This window comes from Sciurus vulgaris, assembly GCF_902686455.1.
Source record: "Sciurus vulgaris genome assembly, chromosome: 7".
In the NCBI taxonomy this organism is placed as follows: domain Eukaryota; kingdom Metazoa; phylum Chordata; class Mammalia; order Rodentia; family Sciuridae; genus Sciurus; species Sciurus vulgaris.
The window spans coordinates 33,863,543-33,887,465 of NC_136467.1; the positions used below are offsets into that span (position 1 = coordinate 33,863,543).

At 33.4% G+C, this 23,923-nt stretch overlaps 1 protein-coding gene across 2 annotated transcripts in view; it reads left to right on the forward strand.

The window, feature by feature from the left end:
- MED23 (mediator complex subunit 23) overlaps nt 1–23,923 on the forward strand; it is a 44,837-nt gene that overhangs the window by 15,260 nt on the left and 5,654 nt on the right. Inside the window, exons 11-25 of one of the 2 annotated variants that reach the window (XM_079148162.1) lie at nt 216–233; nt 5,353–5,553; nt 7,345–7,488; nt 9,129–9,274; nt 10,871–11,116; nt 12,082–12,224; nt 13,523–13,697; nt 14,365–14,528; nt 17,095–17,219; nt 19,276–19,481; nt 19,571–19,751; nt 20,545–20,715; nt 21,136–21,352; nt 22,155–22,391; nt 23,444–23,609. In XM_079148162.1, coding sequence (XP_079004288.1) covers nt 216–233; nt 5,353–5,553; nt 7,345–7,488; nt 9,129–9,274; nt 10,871–11,116; nt 12,082–12,224; nt 13,523–13,697; nt 14,365–14,528; nt 17,095–17,219; nt 19,276–19,481; nt 19,571–19,751; nt 20,545–20,715; nt 21,136–21,352; nt 22,155–22,391; nt 23,444–23,609 — 2,540 coding nt within the window. The remainder of the gene's footprint in view (nt 1–215; nt 234–5,352; nt 5,554–7,344; nt 7,489–9,128; nt 9,275–10,870; nt 11,117–12,081; nt 12,225–13,522; nt 13,698–14,364; nt 14,529–17,094; nt 17,220–19,275; nt 19,482–19,570; nt 19,752–20,544; nt 20,716–21,135; nt 21,353–22,154; nt 22,392–23,443; nt 23,610–23,923) is intronic. The other variant, XM_079148163.1, reaches the window with a different exon arrangement.

Sequence of the window (23,923 nt, forward strand, 5' to 3'; positions counted from 1 at the left end):
TCAGCATGGTGGCCTCCTTGCTGATTTTTTTTTTTTTTTTTTTTTTTTTTTTTGATGTGTGTTTGGTGGTTTTTGGTGGTTTAACATGTGGGAGGGTTTGTGCTGACTCTGGGTTCCTTGAGGCTGGCCTCATAGTCACTGTTTTGTCTTTTCTTTTTTTCTTCCTTTATTTTTGTTCTGTCCTGTCTTGTCCTGCCCATCCTCCAATGCTCTAGACCTTGAACATTGCTCAGGTATGTTCACAACCTTACTGTTGTATTGTGACTAACGATACGCTGGCCGCTTTGTAGCCACTGATTCCATTTAGAGAATACGTGTATGGTCGGGGCTTGAAATTGGCAGGACCATGCTGAGACCAAGGCCACTTAAAAAAAAAAAAAAAAAAATTCTTGGGATATGAGAGTTATTTTTGGTGGATGGTTTTTGTTTTTGTTTTTGGTTTTTTTGGTGTTTGTTTTTTTTTTTTTTTTTTTATCTTATTTTTTTAAGAGACAACACCTGGCACTCAATAAAGCCTGTCACTTTTTGATGGGTTGTTTTTCCTTCCCACTCCATTTTAATATTTTCATACTTTAGAGCAAAACCTAACCTAATGGAATTTTCAGAGATGGAAAGATTTGTGGTAGCCTCTATCTTTCCAACTGTTAAACAAACAAACAAACAAAAACTTATGTTGCTTTGATGTTGCTTTGTCTTAAAAACAAATTTAAATCAAAACAAGAAGAAATAAAAGCACTTTAATAGAGCTATGCTGCTTTTAAAAGTTGGAGTGGTAAGCTTTATACAGGGAAGTCTTTTTTGGAAACATGGGGATTGACGAAGAAATGTCACACTCTTAGGTGACCCCACACCTCTTGACAAACACCCTTCTTTATCAGTCTTTGCCAGATGTGTTCTTCCCCTAGAGTGGGCTCCTCTCAGGTGCAGCTCACTTATGGTGGGAGAATAAACACTATGGCCATACTTTACAAGCCAAACTCTTATGCAGTCCCAAGTCTGTTTCAGGACTTTTCACCTTTGAGATTTTAATCAAAATAGTGGTTCCAATTATTTTTGTTAAAAATTTTTGAGCCCAGCATATTAAAATAGACCAGCTTTTTTATTTTAAAAAGACATTCTTGTTCTAGGTTATATAAAATAGCGTTACTGTTTGCAATACTATAGTGAAGGTTGTGCCAGTGCTTCCATTTATAAAGCCCTATTTTTAAGGACATATAGCTTGGCCATAAAACTTGCTCAGTGTTGAAACTTTGCATGCCAAACCTCACCCTAGTAGCAGTATCTCTCTTATTTTAAGTTTTTTCTTCTGAAAAATTCACCAAGTTTCCTTGTTTGAACAAGCCTTTGTACATGTGAAATTGAAAATGCTTCACCACTAGAGTTTCAGACAGTTACCTCAATATAATCTGTCAATTTAACATCTTAAATATCAAGTCATTAGTTCTGGTCAACTTTCACTTGAGTTAGAGGTAAGTATTCAGCTAACTTTGGAAGAATGCTTCATGCTATGTCATAAAATAATTTTTGCAATGAACTAGAAGTCATACTCTACTCGATTTTTTTACAGATTGGTGGATAAATGTACCCATGGTCATTTGAGCTGCAAGTACCTTACCCCAGATATCTTTAGCTATCCATAACTTTTTTTCTTTTGGGGGCAGCTCAAAGTGTAAATTGACAAAACAATTCAGAAAAAAAGTATTTCTGATCTGATCATTTCAGTAACAAGTTTCAACCTAAAGTTTATGACTAAGACATAAATCCATAAAAAATAAAGTTTATAATGGAAATGCTGACAGAACATTATTAGTATTGGTCCCACTGTAGTGTAAACATTGTCAAAAATTCACAGTTCATCAGTAATTGTTTTCATAGGAAACTATAGTGAGGGGACTGGTAGATGGTAGATAATATGCTGAATTGACTTGATATATTATTTTTACCTACTGGAAAGAAGAGTACAAAATGAGAACATACAGTATAAGAAGCATATGATTAAAAATACAAGTCTTCTTATAATCTTTTATCATTACTGAACTATATCCTGTACTATACTTTCTTATCCTTTCTCTGGTAACACAATAATTTACCTAAAGCTTGAAACTTTTTAAAGATCTGTTCATATTGCATTTTCCAGTAGGAATTGGGCTATACTTTATCTGAAAATTGATAATATTCACAAGTTCATAAATAGCCCAGTTCTATAACCTGCAAGGTAGTGTTGGACTTAAACTCACAGTAGAACAATCTTGTTCTATATGTTCAAATGAGAGAATTTGTAGGTTTTTTTCTATTGAATAAAAGCATCATAAATCACAATTCCTAAAGCTTTTACATAGTGGGTATGAACTTTGACTATCATATGACAGTTTTTCTTAAACTAATCACTCAGTCTCTCTTTGACATAACCTTAGAAGTTACTAACTGGTGTAAGGCTCTGATTCCGATTGGTAACTTCCTTGGTTAAAGCAGAGAATTGATAAGTGACATTGAAAAGAGATTTTTTTTTTTTTCCCTCCCAACTTTGTCCTGAACAGATACTGCTTTAAAATTGATAGAAAGCACTAAAATAATGATGTAGAATTAAGCCCTCCTAAGTACTGTACATCATATTTGCATTGCAAAAGCAGTACCAGAATTGCTATGTGAAAAATATCAAGTGCCACTCAGTACAGGATATAAGATACTAAGACTGAAAAGAATTATTCACCAGCTTAAATAGGGGTGGAAAGGACTGGGGCATACATAGGTGAGGCTTATTAATGCTTTTGCCTGGTTTTAGCTGTTATCAAAGCTGAAAATTTTATATAAATTTCCAGTATAATTTGGGCTATTATGAAGAAATAAAATTGTTAAAATAATGGATTTAGATATTCTTATTGTTAAAATAGATTTTAACTAAATATGCCTATAAATACGATGTAAACTAAAATACTAAACTTTATATGTCAGTATTTTGAAGACTTAAATTTACCAACACTTTCAGGAAGCAAGATGTACATAACCATAGATAGGAATAGCATCATTGACTTGCAGAATTATCTTACTCTAGTGATTGATAATTAATCTTTATTCATAGATCATTAAACTGTTGGCAAATGTTCATTTGTTCCATTGTGTAAAAATGATGTGTGGTAAAGTCTTAATTTTTAATGTACCTATTTTTAATAATTATTTTAATTTACTTATTTTTTTAATAATTTAATGTACCTGTTTTTTAATAATCAAAAACTAAAACAAAACTTATTTGAGAATGGCAACATAGATCATTTTATAGTTCAGACCTTTCTTTTTGGATATTATCAAAATTGTCAGAGAAACAAAGCAACATGTTTGAGGCTATCTTTAAACTTGTTTTGAGAAATATCCTTGGCTTTAACCAAAAACATCTGGGAAATTTATAGTTAATCCTATTGGATCTTCTACTACTATCAGATAACAAGACATTAGGCACCACAAAGAATCCTAGTGGATTTAATTCTTAATAGAAAAGTTAAGGATAATTTTGAGTATTGGCATATATTGAAAGATCTTCAGCTTTAACTGTAACTTTCCTAGTTGTTTTTACATTGTCAAAATTTTAATAGTTTTGGTTTTTCTTTTTAAGTCATTAAATAAATGACTATCATGACATGCCTAAAAACATGCAGGTGAAAATCTAGTTTTTATAAAAATAAATAGCTAATACTAAAAAGGGAAACTCCAAAATGACTCAGGTATTAACTACCAATTTTATTTAGTTTGTTCTTTTTTCCTCAAGTAGATTGATGGAAGATCAACATGAATGGAGAAATAGATGACAAATTGTTTAGTTTCCAAATGAGAAGCAAATTCCCATCACTAGTGAAAAATTCCTACTGGAAATCCTGGCTTTATTTCTTTTCACAAATTTTTCTGACTCTTGTATACTTTGAATGATCTCACTCTAAATTTGTGTTGTCTGACACATTTCTTAGGTTGTTGGTGGTTGGCAGAACTAGTGAATTTCAAGCCCTGTACACAGTAGTTTTGCATGCTGGTTTAAGAACTAGTCTGTAGTGTTGTCTGTTGCACTTTGCTCTGCTTCATAATGACAATTACATTTGGAGGAAAAGTACTGTAGTCTCAACTGGTGGTGTTAATATTGCTATTTGTAAACCTGTAATGTGGTTGAACTGTGATCATGGCATTGTGTTTTTGGAAAAAATATGAAACGACCATTGATGCTTACTGTTTTGGATAGATGTTTGTTTTATTTGCATGCTTTCAGAAAGTGCAGCTATATTGGAGCTTTACAATTTGGAGCTGGCAAAGAGCATGCAAAAGAGGGGATGCAATTCATTATGTTTTGTTTATTTCCAAATTTGTCCCCATTTTGCATTTTTTCTCTAAATTTGAAGAACTCATATCCCTTTTTCATGGCAAAAAACTGATCATTTTATCTAAAGTCTAGAGGAAAGCAATATTAGTAATTGTATTTTTTAGAAAGGCTTTGAACGGCCTGCTGATAAGTCATATAGTGTATTTGTAAAGGAAAAATGAAGTGACTTTTAAAATATGACTTAACTAAGATGCTTCTTTGGTAAAAATATATTTTTAAAATCACTTTCAAAATAAAACACAAATCTTTTTGCCTCTAGAAAGGGAAGTTGCATTTTCATTGTTAGTGTTTAAACTCAATTCTTTTTCTTATTTTAGACTTTTAAATGGTCTACTCTAAAATTAAAGCTGCATTATGTTTGGCTTTCAAGGGGGAAGGGCAGAAATGAACTTGGAGATCTTTTTTTTTTTCAATTGTGGAAAAACTTTCCATTTCAGTATCAGGATTATTACCACTCGCTGAAAAACACAACATTGTGTAATCTAACAACTATTTAGGTTTACCTCAGTAGTCAAAGATAGTGTAAACTTGTGGTTATTTTAAAATTATAGATTCACGTACTGGTTTATTTGTTCTTTGTCATAATTTCATCCCTGAAAATTCAGGGTGTTCATCCTTTGAGTTAGATTACAAAATTAACGCTGGTTCCATTTCATATGTCTTTTAAAATGTTCTTTTTTCAAAGGATAAATAGTGAGATTTTTGTACTGCACAATGCTTTTTGTCAAATTGAAACAATGACAGTAGTGGAAGTCAAAAGTTAGTAGGAAGTCTCTTTCGAAGGAGAACATGAAAAGGATTTTTTCAGAAACTCATCCTCTATGATAATGTGACATGATGCAGCTTTAATAGACTAAATCTAACCTTAACTTCTTAAGTTCAATTTCATTCCATGCTTCTCGGCCTCTTGTACAATTAATGCCCATTAACTGGTTACTTCTGAAACTAACCGGGAGGCTTTTGGAATACTGTATTTAATCTCTGCCCTACAGCACAAGCAGCGCTGCCCTGTGCTGGAGGACCAGTTGGTGGATCTGGTGGTGTATGCCATGGAGCGGTCCGAGACCGAGGAGAAGTTTGATGATGGGGGAACAAGCCAACTGTTGTGGCAGCATCTCTCAAGTCAGCTCATTTTCTTTGTGCTTTTCCAGTTTGCCAGTTTTCCACATATGGTCCTTTCTCTTCATCAGAAGGTATGTACCAAGTCTTTTAGTCAGAGCCATCACACCTGTTAATTAGTCTATTTTAAACTAGCATGGGCACTGCCTACTGATTTCAGCCATAGCAGAAGTTAGATCCCTAATTTTTGTCCTGTTCAGTACTTTTATGTTTGTTTAACTTTTCACTTTCTTGTCATTTTGAAAACTGAATTCATTCATTCATTCTACATATTCACAATGCAAGGACTGGGGAATACAGATGAAAAGCCACTATAGTACCCTCAAGAAACACCTCACTACAGGAGGAGACACATGTGAACAACTTGAGTATTATCTAATAGTTGTCATCATGGAAGCATGTTTCCCTGCAGTAGGAATGAGTCATCCCTAATAAAGTCATCTCTCAAAGAGAGCTTTAAGCTAACACTTAAAGGACGAGTAGACATTTCCTAAGAGGAAAGATTGTAAAGTGTTTTCCTAATAATAAGGTGATCATTTGGGAAGATATGAAGGTATGTGAGAACTAAAAAGAAGACTGTAAAGAAGGAAGTGTTGATGTGAGGAAGGTGGGGACAGATATAGAGAACTTTATGCAGCCCTGGGAGCTTAGATTTTCTTTTGGTAGCAATTAGGTGGGAAAAGGCATCATCATATTTAAGTTGGAAAAATTATTGCTAATGGCCCCATGAAGGAAGATGGTGAAATGGACATTGTTGTGCTCAAAATTGGAAGCAAGGAAATTAGTAAAGGAGATATTGCAGTGGGCTAGATGAAAGATGCTGAAGACCTACACCAGGATAGAGAGGATGAACCAGTGATCACGTGTGCTGAGGTGTGCACAGGACTAGGAGATTGACAGTAGGGAGTGAGGTGAGGTGGCCAATTTGGTTACAGAGAGAAGGCAAGGACGGTAGATCCAAGAAAGGGAAAACGAGTAGAAGAGTAAATTTGTGGGAAGAGCTGGTTTAAGATATAAAGTTTTAGACAACTCGAATGGTAATAAAGTAAACATTAACATCTGTAACATTTCTATAGCATGGATTATTTGGAAGCAAATTGTTCATAATTTCTTTCACCGTACCCCTTCCCCTACAACTGGTTTCTGTTAAACTCTATAGTAAGAAGGAGAAGTGTTTTTTGATAACCAGTCCTTGAAGATTTTAAATTTAAAACAATGCTCTTTTGGTATAGTAAATTATGTTTTGATAAAATATTTTTAATAAGAATTACCCTATATTGCACTTAATTCTCATGCATAGGGAATCAATTTAATTATGTTCTAAAACATTGAATTTTTAATGTGCATAATTATTTCAAACAGGAGACCTGTATATATAGTAGGAAAATAATTTAGCAGGCTTTTTGTGATATGTCCTGAATAGTTACTTAACATCAAGGTTGGATGTTGACTTTCTATTACAGAAACCAGGTGTGTTAGTCAACTTTATATTGCTATGCCAGAATGCCCGAGATAAATAGCTTATAAGGAGAAAAGATATATTTTGGCTTACAGTTTCAGTGGTTTCAGTACATGTTGCCTTTCGGCCTGCAGCAAGGCAAGTGTATCAGAGCAGAGAAAACCTGTTCACTCCATGGCAACTAGGAAGCAAAGAAAGAGGAACAGTTTGAGGACCTAGTATCCCCTTCAAAGATTCACCCCCATGACCTAATTTTTTCCACTAGGTTCACCTCCTAAAGGTTCCACCGTCTCCCACACAGTTCCATCAGCCTGGGACCAAGCCTTTAGCGAGGAAAAGCCCACAATTTTCTACATGTGACTCTTTAAGTACCTGTGTGTACATTTGTACTTAACATCTTTTACAGTTAGCAGGGCGAGGACTAATCAAAGGCAGAGATCATTTGATGTGGGTTCTCCTACAATTCATTTCTGGAAGTATTCAGAAAAATGCGCTAGCTGATTTTCTCCCTGTCATGAAGCTCTTTGATCTGCTCTACCCAGAAAAAGAAGTAAGTTTTACTGAGTAGTTAACAGTGTGATAAATGAATAATTACATCTAATTTATGTTTAAGAATTTTACTGTAATTTTGTGAAAAGAGCCCTGAATTTGGGGGAGGTTTTTCCCTCTATTTCAATGGCTAATTGTGATAATGGATTGGGCATTCAGTCTCTTTTGATGCTAGTTTCCTTATTTAAAATAAGACTGGTAGTCCAGATACCTGGGAAGGAAAGGTAGATCATTTGCTCCCAAGAATTTGCAACCAGGTTGGGCAACATAGCAAAACCCTGCCTCAAAAATAATAAATACAAATAAAAGGCACTAACACTGTTAATCTATGCACATCATTGAATGACCAGTAATGAAAGTATTAAGATCTATTTTTTCTTTGTCAGTTGAGCCTCAGTATGTCTCCACCCCCTGTTGTATAAAATTTGTAAAATATTGTGTGTTTTGGTGGTTGCCATATTTTAGAAACACTTTTTATGGGAAATTTTAAATACAAAAAGGTAGAATGAATAGAATAGTAAACCCCCGTGTACCCATCACCTAGAAATATTTTTATTTCAACTTTCCTTCTTTTTAGTTAACGCCAGACAATTTTAAAGCAAATTCTGGACTTCCTGTCATTTTACCCATTTAATATTCAATATACTTAGTGATAGTCATTTAGATTTCATATGTTTTTGAAAAGCACATATGCTTTCAGGAGGCCCAGGGAAAGGTTGAGCAATGGGTACTAAATTGCATTTAGATGGGAGTAAGAAGTCCTAGTGTTTTCTTGCTCAGTAGGATGTTTGCATAACCTCTGTTATCTCTTCTGATCATATGAATCTTTTACTTTTTTCATAGTAGTGTTTTTATAGATGGTGTTTATATACTGTATATCTCAGAAAGCTAGAATGAATTTGAATGTTTTCACCATGAAGAAGTGATCAATGTGTGAGGAGATAATGTTTCACCTGATTATACAATGCATAAATATATCAAAATATGACATAGTACCCTATGCACACATTAGTGTATGATTTTTGTTTTTATTTATCAATTTAAAAACAAACTTAATTTAGAAGAGCATTTATGAGACTTCTAGAAATTATATTTTCATTATATTTATCACATTTAATAAGATTTCATAATGTTTCATTTTTTAAAAAAGTAAGATTTTTCAAAGGTGTTTGTTTGAGAATCCTTTGTGATAGGAGGAGGAAAAGCTTGACTGAGAACCTATGAACTTTTGTTACTTTGTTGGCATGTTAAAAGCATGGAAATAATATAACTTGTAATAGTTCTAAAGCTTTGTGACAGACTATTTTTTTTATTGAATTGTCAAAGAACCATTGAGAATAAAAAAGAATATTTTTTTTCTTTGTACATTTTTATGGTGCATTGTAATTATACAAAGGTGGGATTTGTCATTACATATTAGTACATGAATACAGTTTAGCAATATAATTTGGCCAATATCCCTCCCTAGCTCTTCCCAGCTCCCTTCTCTCTTTCCCATCTCCTGGTTCCTTTTCTCTATTCTGTTGATCTCCTTTGCTTTTAAGACAGGATGTTTAAAAAGAGTAATGCCAGAAAAGGATTATTAAAATACAGTTATTTAACTCTTCTCTTTTTAATAATATGTTAATTGCTATTTTTCAGTGTATCCCAGTTCCTGATATTAATAAACCCCAGTCAACTCATGCCTTTGCAATGACTTGTATTTGGATTCATCTCAATAGAAAAGCCCAAAATGGCAACTCCAATCTACAAATTCCAATACCTCATTCCCTAAAGCTTCACCATGAGTAAGTTATTTGTTGTTTGATGGTTAATTTTCAGTTTAATAGATAGTGGATTATAGGCTAACATTGGTTTCAGTATTTGTGTGAAGTTTGGAAAACTCCCCACACTCACTGGAGGTGAGAGTAAATATTTAATATGATGTGAGAGCAAGAGAAATTGACCAGTCACCGCATCAGAAAACAACTATAAGATGAATCAATCCTGCTGAATGTTTTAGCAGAATTTTTAAAATTTTAAAGACTGATCTTTATTTTAAAGTTTTTAATTTAATTGAATTATCTTAGCTCTTATTAATGTGAAAATATTTCAAAATTTCTCAAATGTTTTGGATTTGAGCGTGATCTGACAGAGACATCTCTTACTCCCTGGGCTGCCAAGACTGATGGTGCTGATTGGACTGGCATGGCTGGCATGTTTTCCAAAGCTGAAATGACTAAAGGAAAGTGCTTTTTTCCCAATAGGACAGTGCTTCAGTGCAGGGTGTTAAGAATAGCTAAACTTCCCCCTAGAAATTCTTCTGAAAGGACTGACAAATCTCTTCATAGGAGTCTTAGGGTAGTCAGACTCAATGCTTCATGTGGCTTTCATTTTACAAAATACTCATAATCACCATTTTTTTTTTTTATTATTTTTTTTATTATTTTTTACAGACTGTATTTTGATTCATTGTACACAAATGGGGTACATCTTTTCATTTCTATGGTTGTGCACAATGTAGATTCATACCATTTGTGTAATCATACATGTATGTAGGGTAATGATGTCTGTCTCATTCCACCATTTTTCATACTCCCACCCTCTCCTCCCTCTCATTTCCCTCTATGTAATCTAAAGTTCCTCATTCTTCTCTCATTCCCCACTCCCTCACCCCCATTAAATATCACCATCCACTTATCAGGGAAAACATTCAGCCTTTGGTTTTTTCAGATTGGCTTATTTCACTTAACATGATATTCTCCAATTTCGCCCATTTATCTGCAATGCCATAAGATTATTATTCTTTATGACTGAATAATATTCCATTGTGTATATATACCACAATTTCTTTATCCATTCATCTTGAAGGGCATCTACATTGGTTTCACGATCTAGCTATTGTGAATTGAGCTACTCTAAATATTGTTGTGGCTGTGAGTTGCAAATCGGTGCAGCCACTCTGAAAAGTACGTGGAGATTCCTCAGAAAACTTGGAATGACCCAATTATCCCACTCCTCGGTTTATAACCAAAGGACTTAAAATCACTGTTTCTTATTGACACCAGTGATGAAGGCATATATTGTGTTTAGGTAGATGGATAAGAAATAGAAGCCTAGTTAATGCACTCGTGGATTATTTCTCTGGAACAGCCTAATCCACTGTTGTATATGTAATATATACTTAACAAATATTCATTAATTGTTAACTTTTAATTATTCAAATTTCTTCTGAAATGTTACCAAAATTTTGTGTGTATTTCCATTATATATTTGAAAGAAATTATACTCTCTATGGTTATAAAGATAACAAATAGATGCATAAAATTGAACATTTTAAAAATTCAGTTTAATTTCATGGAAATTGTTTGTATTTTTCCTGTTTAATAAATGTGAATTTTTAGGTTCTTACAGCAGAGTCTGAGAAATAAAAGTTTACAGATGAATGACTATAAGATTGCCCTGTTGTGTAATGCATACTCTACAAATTCAGAATGTTTTACGTTACCCATGGGAGCCCTGGTAGAAACTATTTATGGAAATGGAATTATGAGGATACCTCTCCCAGGAACAAGCTGTTTGGCTTCTGCATCTATAACTCCCTTACCAATGAACCTCCTGGATTCGTTGACAGTTCATGCCAAAATGAGGTACGTTCCTTTTGTTTTTTTGCCCCATGTCTGAGAATTGATACCAGTATAGGACAAGCATTGGTTTTATGATTGTATGTATTGGTTTATGGTCAGGTCCATTTAAAAAATAATTAGATATATTTTATTACAAAAATGAATGTTGTTAATTGTAGGAATTCTAGCATATACAAGTAAATACAAAGAAAATAATTGCTCATAATCCTTCCATAAGAGATAAGTGTTGTAGAATTATTTTGTGTATATTGTTAGTCTTTTTTCCCCTTTTGGATAAATATTTGAATTTGTTTTGCTATTTGATAATCATGTGTTTCCAATAAAAATCAGTCAGACACCTTTCAGCTCCAGAGTTTTTCAAAGGCGTTTTTTGAATTGTTACAAAGAAGGTTTTTATGAGACTGTAAATGATGATTTAACCATTTCCACATTGTTGGGTTGTAACTTTTTTTTGCAATGTCTCATAGTTTAAAGAGGATGGTGGTGATTATTTTCATTGCAGTCTTTCACCATCCATAATTGCATTTTCTTTTTAATTGTTTGTTAATTACATTTTTATTAAATAATTTTTATAGGTAGAATTGCTGAGTTCAGAAATGTGAAATTTTTAAGGCTTTTATTTTATTGATTATAATAGGGACATTTTTTGAATTGTCACGTCTTCTGAAAGATAAAAGGTTCTAGAAATTCAAGTGCCTGAAGAAGTTTATTTTTCCATGAGCAGGGGGATCTTGATGCATGTGGAAAGCACATACACCCCTGACCAGAAAGCACCATAAAAACGGGAGTTGTTTCCATTTGTGCAGTGCATGATTACCAAGTGTTCTACACAACTTAAATGTGTCAAATGAGTCAAGTCCATTCAAATCATGTCAGTTCAGATATATGTTGAGTTACCCATGAATAGTAAATAAATAAATGTATTTATGTAAAAAGTGTGGATTTTTCTTTTCTTTTTTTATCCTCAGCCTTATTCACAGCATTGCAACCAGGGTGATTAAACTTGCTCATGCAAAGACCAGTGTGGCATTGGCTCCAGCCCTAGTGGAAACTTACAGTCGTTTATTGGTCTATATGGAAATAGAGTCATTGGGCATCAAAGGATTTATCAGTAAGACAGGACTTTTTGTGTTTATAACCATTAACTCATTCATTAATTCAATGGATATTCTTCTGTGCTATTGAGGGGGATAGACAATAAATCTAATAAGTAAAATATGCAATGTATCAGGTGTTGCATGTTATAGAGAAAAACAAAGCCAAATAAAAGGGACAGGAAATGTGAAATCAGGGGAATGAGTTATATTTTTAAGTTACGTGATAAGAAAAGGGTAGTAACTTTCCTATGTACATATACAAATACATCACAAAAAAATCCACCATCATGTACATCCACAAGACTGGGACCCTAATTAGAATAAGATATATTTACTGTGATAATTTTTATCAAAATGTACTATACTGTCATGTATAACTAAAAAGAAAAATAAAAAGAAAAGGGTAATGAGTTGCAGTGAGCAGAACAGATAAGATCTATGTCCTCCTGCAGGTGGTTTCTGGTTAAAGGCAACAGTACAGTCCTAAGGTGGGTACTGAGTCTAACTGGTAATGAGGAAGGAGTTAGCCTTCATTGCAGAAGACATGATGTAATGTATGTTAGTTGTTAGCAGTTCTAAGTAATACTTTCTTATATGGAAGTATTTTTTCTGATTAATGGTAATTCTTTTCACCAATACAATTTAATCTTTATGTATAATAATTCTTATTTCCTCATAACTTAGAGTCAAATATAACTTTCTTGGGAGGGAGGAGAAAGCAAAGAAGGATGTGATACAATTTGTTTGTATTAAAAAATAAACCTAGGGATGGGACACAACTCAGTGGTAGTTGCTCATTGCAAGCATGAGGCCCTGGGTTCTGTCATCAGCACTGCAAAAAGGAGAAGTGAGGGCTGGGGAGATAGCTCAGCTGGTAGAGTGCTTGCCTTGCAAGCATAAGGCCCTGAGTTCCATCCCCAGTACCACAAAAAAAAAAAAAGAAAGAAAGAAAGAAAAGGAAAAGTGAACCACATATTTTAAAAGGTTGGGAACATTAAAACTTTTTGAAAATAATTTTAAAAATGACTAAGAAGTGAGGAAGGTTAAAATAATTATTTTTCATATCTGGTCTCATTTTCCCAGATTAATTTGAATCTCATTTACCCAGTTCCAGAAAGAAAAACAAACTTGGTAGTATAACTAGGATTTAGATATTTTTCCATACAATAAAGTGGAAAATAAGGAGAACAAGTGAAAAATATATGTGTATTTCTTTGTGATCCATACATACATTTTATTCAATTTGACTTTCTTCAGACATTTAGTGCATAGCTTTTAATATTTGGTTGCTTAAATTATCATGTTCCTCCAGGTCAGCTCTTACCAACTGTTTTCAAGTCTCATGCTTGGGGGATCTTGCACACACTCCTTGAGATGTTCAGCTACCGGATGCACCACATTCAGCCTCACTACAGAGTTCAGCTCCTGAGTCATCTTCATACTTTGGCTGCAGTTGCACAAACAGACCAGAACCAGCTCCATCTTTGGTGAGCCAGTGAAGCCCTCCATTCCTTAAGATTTATAAGAAACTTTGTTGGAGGTAGAGAACTTGATACTTCACCGTATCATTTTTTATTTTTTATTTTTGTCATGAAATTCTGTTTCTAAAGTATTATATTTCTAATGTGGGAGTGAAGATCAATTTATGAATAGAAATTGATAAAGATAGTTGAACCCTTTAGGACCTTTGGGCTGAAAATGAGTACTTTGAAGGCCTTTATTATTATGTTCTAACCTATCACCTTAGAATGCTGGATTTAAACATACTTCAGATTGTGGTTAAAGTAACATTTTGATTTTGTTTTAACTGAAAGTTTATTTCAAATAGAAAAATGTAATTTTGAAATGCTGTATATCTGCATGAAAGTTTTTAGTCCTACTTACTGTAAACTGTCTTTTTCCTAATGTGTGGAAATGTCAGATGATTGTCACTGTAAAATCCGGTACCTCAGGTCTTTTTTAACAAATTAAGCAATACTCATTCTCACATAAAAAAGAGTGCTTTCTTTTAATTGAAGAAGGAAAATTTATCATTTTCATGCTTTTACAGTTTAATTGACCTAGAATTAGATTTAGTTTCCTAATTTTGAACTTTTATACGTACTTTTCTCATGTTTCTTTTTTTCTTTTTTCTTTTTTTGGCCCTCCTTTCAGCGTTGAGAGCACTGCACTCAGGCTTATAACAGCATTAGGTAGCTCAGAGGTACAGCCGCAGTTTACACGTTTCCTTAGTGATCCCAAAACAGTGCTATCTGCGGAATCTGAAGAACTGAACCGAGCCTTGATACTGACCTTAGCCAGAGCAACTCATGTAACAGGTATGACTATGGTACTGACTACAATGATCAACAACAGATAAAAGTGTGCTGTCATTCTACTGATTACTGTGGGGAGAACATACTAAAAAGATACTTTTAATTTGTTTAAAAAAAAAAGTAAAGATATCAAAATAACAACTATTTCTGTTATTAATGGAAGCTCTTGTATACCATCCTTTTAACCAGCTTGAGCATCACTTTTCAGCCATTTTATCATAATTTTTAAGTAGTGGTTCTTGAGTTTTTTCAATTTTATGACTGCTTTATACTTTTAGAAAAGATTTTTTACTTCCCAAAGAGTTTCTGTTTATGGATTATATGAATATTTGCTATCTAAGAGATTAAGAAGGAGAAGTTTTAATTCATTTAAGAATAAACTGCTCACATATTAACATAAATAATATCTAACAAAAACAAAAGGCTATTTTATAGAATAAGATTTTAGTGAACGAGTGCCATTGTTTCGCCTGTTGCATCACTCTTTAATGTCTGGTAGAAAGGAAGGTAGCAGGATGCTCATATCTGCTTCTACATTTAATCTGTTACAATATGTCAATGTTATTTTAACTAAAGTAAGTGGAGAGAGAAGATTGGAGGAACTTTAGATTACATAGAGGAAAATGAAAGGGAGGAGGGGACGGGGGTATGAAAGATTGTGGAATGAGACACACATCATTACCCTGTGTACATGTATGATTACATGAGTGGTATGAATCTACATCATGCACAACCATAGAAACAAAAAAATGTACCCTGTTTGTGTGCAATGAATCAAAATGCAGTCTGTAAGAATAAATAAATAAATAAATAAAGTGGAGAAAGTATGGCCTCTTAACAGATACAGAGTTGGAAAAGGGAAAAGTCTTTTAAGACCCCTTTCAGATAATTGTGAGTATTCTTTGACATCACAGCAAAATTGGACACTTGTTAATTCTTAAAGATTAATTTCACTGTGAAATCCAAAACCTTCTCAGTTAACTTTTCCTTCATTGTTAGACTATAATCCATTGCCCTGTTTCACACATTAAAGGATAGTTTAATCCATGTGAAATTATATTTAAAAATTATAATTTTGCGAATTGGTCATTTGGAAAATATTGGTTCACTTAATTTTATATTTCTAGCACATGTTGACATAATTCATTATCTGATATCAAAATCACATTTGTTAATATCACTTCAAATTTCATAAGAAAATCTCCATGTTTTGGAAAATTTGTACAGTCATGGTGGTGAAAAATTTTCCCATATTCTAATTTTCGCTTGAAACATGAAATTTTATCATTGGTAATACACTGTCATTTGTTTGAAGTAACAGGCTTACTTTGATAATTTCCAAAATGATGTCTGCTAATGTCTAAGACTGAATAATTACAGTTATCTGTCCATGTTCTTTTAAATGAAATTGAAATTCCATGAAAAAAAATCAGCAATTTAACTCAGTACTTAATTACACAAATATTTTACTTCAAGACACCCTATAGTTTGGAATGCTTTGCTCATGTTTCCCATTTTGTCATATAGAATATTAAAAATGCATTGAGGTTAATAATTTTTTACAGCTTTATCAACATAGTCATTTTAAGTCACTTTTAATTGACAAATAAAATTGTATGTGTTTATGGGATACCAGGATGTTTTGGTATATGTGTACATTGTGTAACATTCAAATCAGGGTAGGCATATTTATCTCCTCAAACATTCCTCATTTCTTAGTGGTAAAAACATTTAAAATTCTTTCTGCTAGCTTTTTAAGAATATATTGTAATTTTAAAGAACATATTATAACTTATTGATGATACTCTTTAGTAAACTTGGCACTTTTTTTTAATCACTGAGAAGGTACTGTGATGAATACAATGGCTGTTGGTTTATAGTCTAATGATCTATTTTATTTGTACTGAGAACCAGCAGTTTTACCACAATTGTTTTTTGCTCCATTAGTATTACATTGACACAGTAAAAAGCCAATGATATCTTGGTATTATTTGAATAGGTTTTGACCTTACATAATCCTTGAAAGAACATTGGGGACTCCCAGCGATCAGCAGGCCACACATTAAGAATAGTTGTTTAAAAAAAAAAAAAGATATTAAGCAACCACAAATATATTCATGCAAACTATATTATTTCATATGAATAAACCTCTTTTTTAGAGAGATATACGCATGTAGTATGTAGGTTTTTCAATCACCAGAAAAGACATCTACTTTCTTATTTCTTTTTGCTCGATAAAAATCTTATAAATCATTGTCAAGGTGAACTAAATGAACAGTAGTGTGGCCTGTCCCACTGTTGTGTCACTGGTACTCTAATAATCTAAAAAGAAAAATGAAAGAGTGAGACGGAGATTCCTCTTCACTAATCTTGTTCATGGTTCCTAATTGATAATCCAAGTCACTCACTCATAAACTAAGAAAAATTAGACCTTAAGTGGAACATAATTAGGGAAGCCATGAATACACTGTGGTGAAATTCTTGAAGGTACGTAATTGTTATGTTCTGTATAATTGAGTTGTGGACATGATCACTTATATCTGGATTACATCTGTTTGTTTATGTTTAGATTTTTTTACAGGCTCTGATTCAATTCAAGGAACTTGGTGTAAAGACATACTTCAGACCATCATGAGTTTTACTCCTCATAATTGGGCTTCACATACCCTTAGCTGTTTTCCAGGCCCACTACAGGTAATTTGGTCTTGAATGACATATTGAGTACATATGAAATCTTTCTTCCCATTCACAATGTCATTTTGGAGAGAATCTTGGTGACATCCAGTGATAATTAGCTTGTATTTCTTTTGTAAAAACTTACTTTTATATCCAGAATCTCTTGAATTGTTCTTCATTCAGCTCTGTCATGGGACATGTTTCTGAAATTTAACTATTATAACTTCATCTTAATAATTAACATTTTTAGAATCTCACACAAATTAACACATTATGTGAAAAAATTTCTCAATTAAAATGGAAAAAATATAATTTAATGGAGCTTTATAGAGTGCATATATGCTATACTTAACTGAACTTTTTATTTTAAATCTCACATCTAAACTATATACCTGACTTATAATCAAAAGTCAAAACCTCAGGGGAGTAGGGAGGGGTGTAGTGGGTGGGGATGGGAAGGATGGTAGATTGAGACAGACATTATTACCCCTATATACATGCCTGAAAATTAAAAAAAAAAAAAAATACTCATCACTGTCAAAAAGTTATATACCACAGTTTCTTTATCCATTCATCTGTTGAAGGGCATCTAGGTTGGTAACCACAATCTAGCTATTGAGAATTGAGCTTCTATAAACATCGATGTGTCTGCATTACTGTACTATACTAATTTTAAGTCCTTTGGGTATAAACCAAGGAGTGGGATAACTGGGTCAAAAGGTGGGTCTATTCCAAGTATTCTGAGGATTCTCCACACAGCTTTCCAGAGTGGCTGCACCAATTTGCAACTCCACCAGCAATTTAAAAGTGTGCTTTTTCCCCACATCCACACCAACATCTATTATTGTTTGTGTTCTTGATAATAGCCATTCTAATTGGAGTAAGATGAAATCTTAGAGTTGTTTTAGTTTGAATTTCTCTAAACTATGGTATATATAATTATAATATTATACTATAATTAATATATAATTTTTATAATATAATTTTATATATAATTTGTGGTATATGTGGAATATTATTCAGCCATAAAGAAGAATAATATTGTGTCATTTGCAGATAAATGGATGGAATTGGAGAATATCATGCTAAGTGAAATAAGCCAATGCCAAAAAAACCAAAGGCCAAATGTTTTCCCTGATAAGTGGATGATAATATATAATGGGGGGGTGGATGAGAAAAGAATGGAGGAACTTTAGATTACTCACGGAAAATGGTGGAATGAGACAAACATCATTACCCTATGTACGTGTATGATTACACAAATGGTGTGAATCTACATTGTGCACAACTATAGAAATGAAAAGATTCATTGTACATCATTTGTGTACAATGAATCAAAATGCAGTCTGTAAAAATAAAAAAATAGTTAAAAAGTAAGTGGTATTGAAAATATATTTAAAAAGTTGGTGAAAAAATTAAAAATATTTTCAACCTGTAAAAGTAAAATAAAATAAAATAAAATGAGTGAAGTTAAAAAAAAATAATAAACTACATCTGTCTTCTAATTTTAAGAGAAAATTGTAAGGCACTGAACATTAATTTCCATAACGTCTAGTAGGGCTACAGCAATGGTTCTCAAACTTACCAGACTCACCTGGAGGGCTTGCTAAGCTACACATTACTTAGACTTACCCATGGAGTTTCTGATTCAGTAGATCTGGATAGGACCCAGAATTTCTTTTGCAAAATCCAGGTGACACTGTACTGATGATCTAGGGACCACACTCTGAGAAGTCTAGTGTAGTGTATCTTCCTTATAGAGACGCTAAAATATATAACCAAAGGGTAGATACATTTCTTTTTTTATTCCTCCATCCCTTGTAAGATTAGCAATAAATGATGGCAGAAAGTTCGAATTCACACTTGCTTGGAATTTCTGTTTAGGAAATCTCCAGAAAAGGAATCTTTTGAGTTAAAATAATTTCCAGATATAGAAATTCAGGCCTTAATTACTGACTTGCTTGAGGTAACTCAATTTATTAATGTGAAAAGCAAATCTAGAACTTGTGTCTTAACCCCCTATCTAATTTTCTTTTTACTATAATCAATGAAAAACTTTTGGTTTTCCTTTTAGGCATTCTTCAAACAAAATAATGTACCTCAGGAAAGTCGTTTTAATCTGAAAAAAAACGTTGAAGAGGAGTATAGGAAGTGGAAGTCTATGACCAATGAAAATGAAATCATTACCCACTTTTCCATACAAGGCTCTCCTCCTCTTTTCCTTTGTCTTCTCTGGAAAATGCTCTTGGACACAGATCATATTAATCAGATTGGCTACAGGTAAGCCAAGAACCTAGATTGGCATTCCATTTGACAAACCACTACATGCATATAGCAATAGAGTTTATTTTTTCCTCTCAACCTTCCAGAGTCTTAGAGAGAATTGGAGCCAGGGCCTTGGTAGCCCATGTGAGAACATTTGCAGATTTCCTGGTATATGAGTTCTCTACGTCAGCAGGAGGTCAGCAGCTTAATAAGTGCATTGAAATTCTTAATGACATGGTATGGAAATACAACATTGTTACATTGGACAGATTAATTCTCTGCCTGGTAAGAATAAGTTTTTAAATTCTCTTTTAGGTCAAAATGTGTGACTGATAATTCTTGTACTGATCTATTCTATGTTGCTTCAAAGGACTTAATAGATTTTTATTACAATCAAGCATTGCTTTCACTTCATTTCAAAAACAAAGATTTCCCAAATTTTTTATTTAATCATTCACTAAATGTGTTTTGAATAATTACTGTTCTATGCACAGAAAGTAAAGAAATAGAGTCGTGGTATTGTGATACTTTAAAATATGAACAGCTAAACTCTGAGTTGATTTTCAGTGGCTTCCACTAGGGGGTTGGAAATAGTAAAAAGTCACTGCATTTCTGTTCACTTTGGTTTCTACAATCTTAATTGAATGTTTCTCATAGTCACTGAACATTGTCCAAATATTTTTTTGTCTCCTGACTTTGATGTCTATTTTAAGCAAAATTTGAAGGGAAGACTGAATCAGGTTGGGAATAATGCATTTTAAAAATTGCTACAATGTCATATTTTGCTTGGCTTAGTTCTTTGACATTAGCTGTAGAACATAAATGTAAATATAGTTATAATATTTTAGGGGAAATGTCTATAAATCAGTAAAGTAAAAGAGGTATAAGAAAAATATTGCCAGGAAATGAGAGATCACACATCTACTTAGGTGATAGTTGGTTTGGGATAGACTGGACATCTAAGGAAATCCTAATGATAGATATTGCTGTCTTGGAAATTTAGATTACCAAGTGGCAGAGCAACACTTTTTGCCATAGATTGGACATTTTTCATTCAGTTTCTTCTTGTTCTCCAAAGGCCATGCGTAGTCATGAAGGAAATGAAGCCCAGGTTTGTTACTTCATAATTCAGTTGCTGTTACTCAAACCAAATGACTTTAGAAATCGAGTAAGTGACTTTGTGAAGGAAAATTCCCCAGAACACTGGCTGCAGAATGACTGGCATACCAAGCACATGAATTATCACAAGGTACTCATTGTACTTAGTGTTTCAAGTTGTCCTTTTAAAGCCATACTTAGATATTTGGCTAATTGATTTGGCTCTTTTCTCTGTGGTCTTCTGTTTTCTTTCTCATCTGTATGGAAGTAAATTGACCCTATAGTTACTCTAATGAACTAAGAGCATATCGAAACTGCAGTTTTAGTAGACATTTGAGTACTTATATAATGAAGAAGATATAAGGCAGTGTAAATTAAAATATTTCCTCTTTGGAGCTGAGGTCATAGCTAAGTGGAACAGAACGCTTAGCATGAGCCCAGCACCAAAAAAGAAAGTTACCTTATTTAAAGAAAAAAAAAAAATCTAAACAGTATTTTCAGTTTTATTTAGCACTTTTTAAGAGAACTTTAAAAGATGCCTCAGACATTTACCATCTCCTCACTTCCACAGAAATATCCAGAAAAGCTCTATTTTGAGGGCCTGGCGGAACAAGTCGATCCTCCTGTGCAGATTCAGTCCCCCTATCTGCCAATATATTTTGGAAATGTGTGTCTCCGATTCCTTCCAGTATTCGATATAGTAATTCACAGATTTTTAGAGTTATACCCAGTATCCAAATCACTGGAAACTCTACTGGATCACCTAGGAGGCTTATATAAATTTCATGGTGAGCTTTTTAAAATTATAATTCCATCTAATACTTGTATGAACAAAAGTAGACTGGGCACGACCATGTGGTAATAATGATTCTAAAGGTTTTATTTTAAATGTTTTATTTTGTGAAGTATTTTAGAGTAAGTGCTCTGGATGATGTTATAAAGTATAAAATATGGCATTAAAATACAAATAAAAGTATGAGAGCAGAGTGACATTACTATGAACTGAGCAAATCTTAACAGGCTTCTTAGATGGGGTGGAATTTGATTTTTGATGCATATGATTTGTATAAGCAAAAGGAAAAAGGGAAGCACACTAGGCAGGAGGGGTAATTTGGGAAAATCATGGAGAAAAAACAAGGCATATTTGAAGGAAAATTGCCTCATTCTTCTGAATTGAGAATTTTTACTTGAAATAAGACTGGAAAGAGAGATTGTACCTGACTGTAATGTCACCTTAAATGCCAGTTTTGATTTTGTAACCTGAAGATAATAGCCAGAAGCTATAGAGTAAGATGATGGCATTGAAAGCACTATTTTAGAAAGATACAACAGTGACAGTTTTGCTGTATGTCATTTTTGCAGAATGAATTTCCAGAAATAGAATTGTTAGTTCAGAGTATGAACAGCCTTAAATGTAAACTATGTGTATTATTAGGAGCCTTCTGCCTGTCTTATGATTCAAGTATTTATTGAATGCAGTTGCCTCACACTTGAAGTACTTTTTTATTTTCTGAGTTTTTCAGTAATCTTGTTTTTCATAGTTTTCAGTACCCCAGTAGACATTGCGGTGATCTGTTTTCTTTTTGGCAGATCGGCCAGTGACTTACCTGTATAATACTTTGCACTATTATGAAATGTACTTGAGAAACCGCGACCATCTCAAACGAAAACTTGTCCATGCAATCATTGGCTCACTTAAGGATAATCGACCACAGGGCTGGTGTCTAAGTGACACTTACCTGAAGTATGCTATGAATCCACGAGAGGACAACCCTTGGGTCCCAGATGATTCCTACTATTGCAAACTAATTGGCAGACTAGTAGATAATATCCTTTTTATTGTGACTTTTTTCCGACTCTTCAAAAATAACAGTATTTTTATTTGTGAGAACAAATTTTTTCTATCATAATATTTTTATATATTCCAAGTCTTCAGGTTTTTTTGTCTGTTTGAGACAGGGTCTTGCTGTGTTGCCCAGGATGGCCTCAAACTCCTGGACTCAAGCAGTACTCCTGCCTTATCCTCCTCAATAGCTGAGACTTCAGGCTCATGCCACTGTGCCCAGCTTCCATTTATCTAAAAATCAATTAAATTTTACCTCTGTAAGGGTTTTGAAGTCTATATTAGCACCATCCCGCCAGGTAGGTTGAAATTCTTTCCATTGATACTTACATTTAAAAACAGACCTTATGGAGATTGGTTTCAAAGAAAAAGATCCTATTTCTATGTAATCATACTATTCATTATAGTACATGTAACTGTTTAAAACTATAGAACATAGTCTTGTTTCTTTAAATAAATTTTTGAATACTTTTAAAAAAATTAATTAATACACAATAATAGAACTTACTTTTTAGTGAAAAAGCTATATTTGCTTTTTAATTCATTTTTATTTCATGTTTTCAGTTATCAACACACTGTGTGTAATATGCATACATACCATACCACTAGATAGAGAAATTTTACATGAATGAGCTGAGGTAAAATAGTTACTCATTATGAGTAATTTTTTTGTACATTTGTCCAGTAACTGTTAAGAGAAATAGGCTGATAAAACCCAGGGATACCTTAGTTACATCTGTAGCTATTACAGTGTCCCTGTTAAAATAACCCACCTGTAAGACCAGCAGTTTATGTGTTGTATTTGATGAGATAATGGCTATCAGTACATTTCAGTCATGTCAAACTTTGTGTATTTGGTTTCTATCATTTGCCTCTTAATCTAACTATAAATAAATCACTTCTTGGCAGCTTATAATCAAATAAGCTGATAATCAGATGAGGCATTTACATGTAAAACATTTTGAAATCTGTAAATCATTAGACAAATGTGTCAGTGTCAACATAACAAAGTTGTTATTGCTTTAATTGTCTGCACCGATGGCTGGCAAATCTCCTGGTCCCTTCCCAAACTGTGACTGGCGATTTAATGAGTTTCCCAACCCTGCCGCCCATGCTCTGCATGTTACTTGTGTGGAGCTCATGGCCTTGGCAGTTTCAGGCAAAGATGTTGGAAATGCCCTTCTAAATGTCGTGCTGAAAAGGTATGTATGCTGATTTATGCAGTAAGATTGTTTATTCGTAAAGTGAATGACATTTTATTGGAGCTGCTAGACAAACCCATTGCACACCCCACCTCACCCGACACTGATGCACTTTGGCTAATAGCTGTCTTCTGGTTCCTAATCTCATCTTCGTGATACAGGTCTAATGGAATGAGATCTGACCAGGTTTGTTTGTACTTTTACTCTTTATTTCATGTTTGACCTTTAGTTTAGGAATAATGTTAACTTGTCACTAAAAATTATCTTTCAGGATCCTCAGGGGATTGGAATGTAGCCTAGTTGTAGAGTGCTCC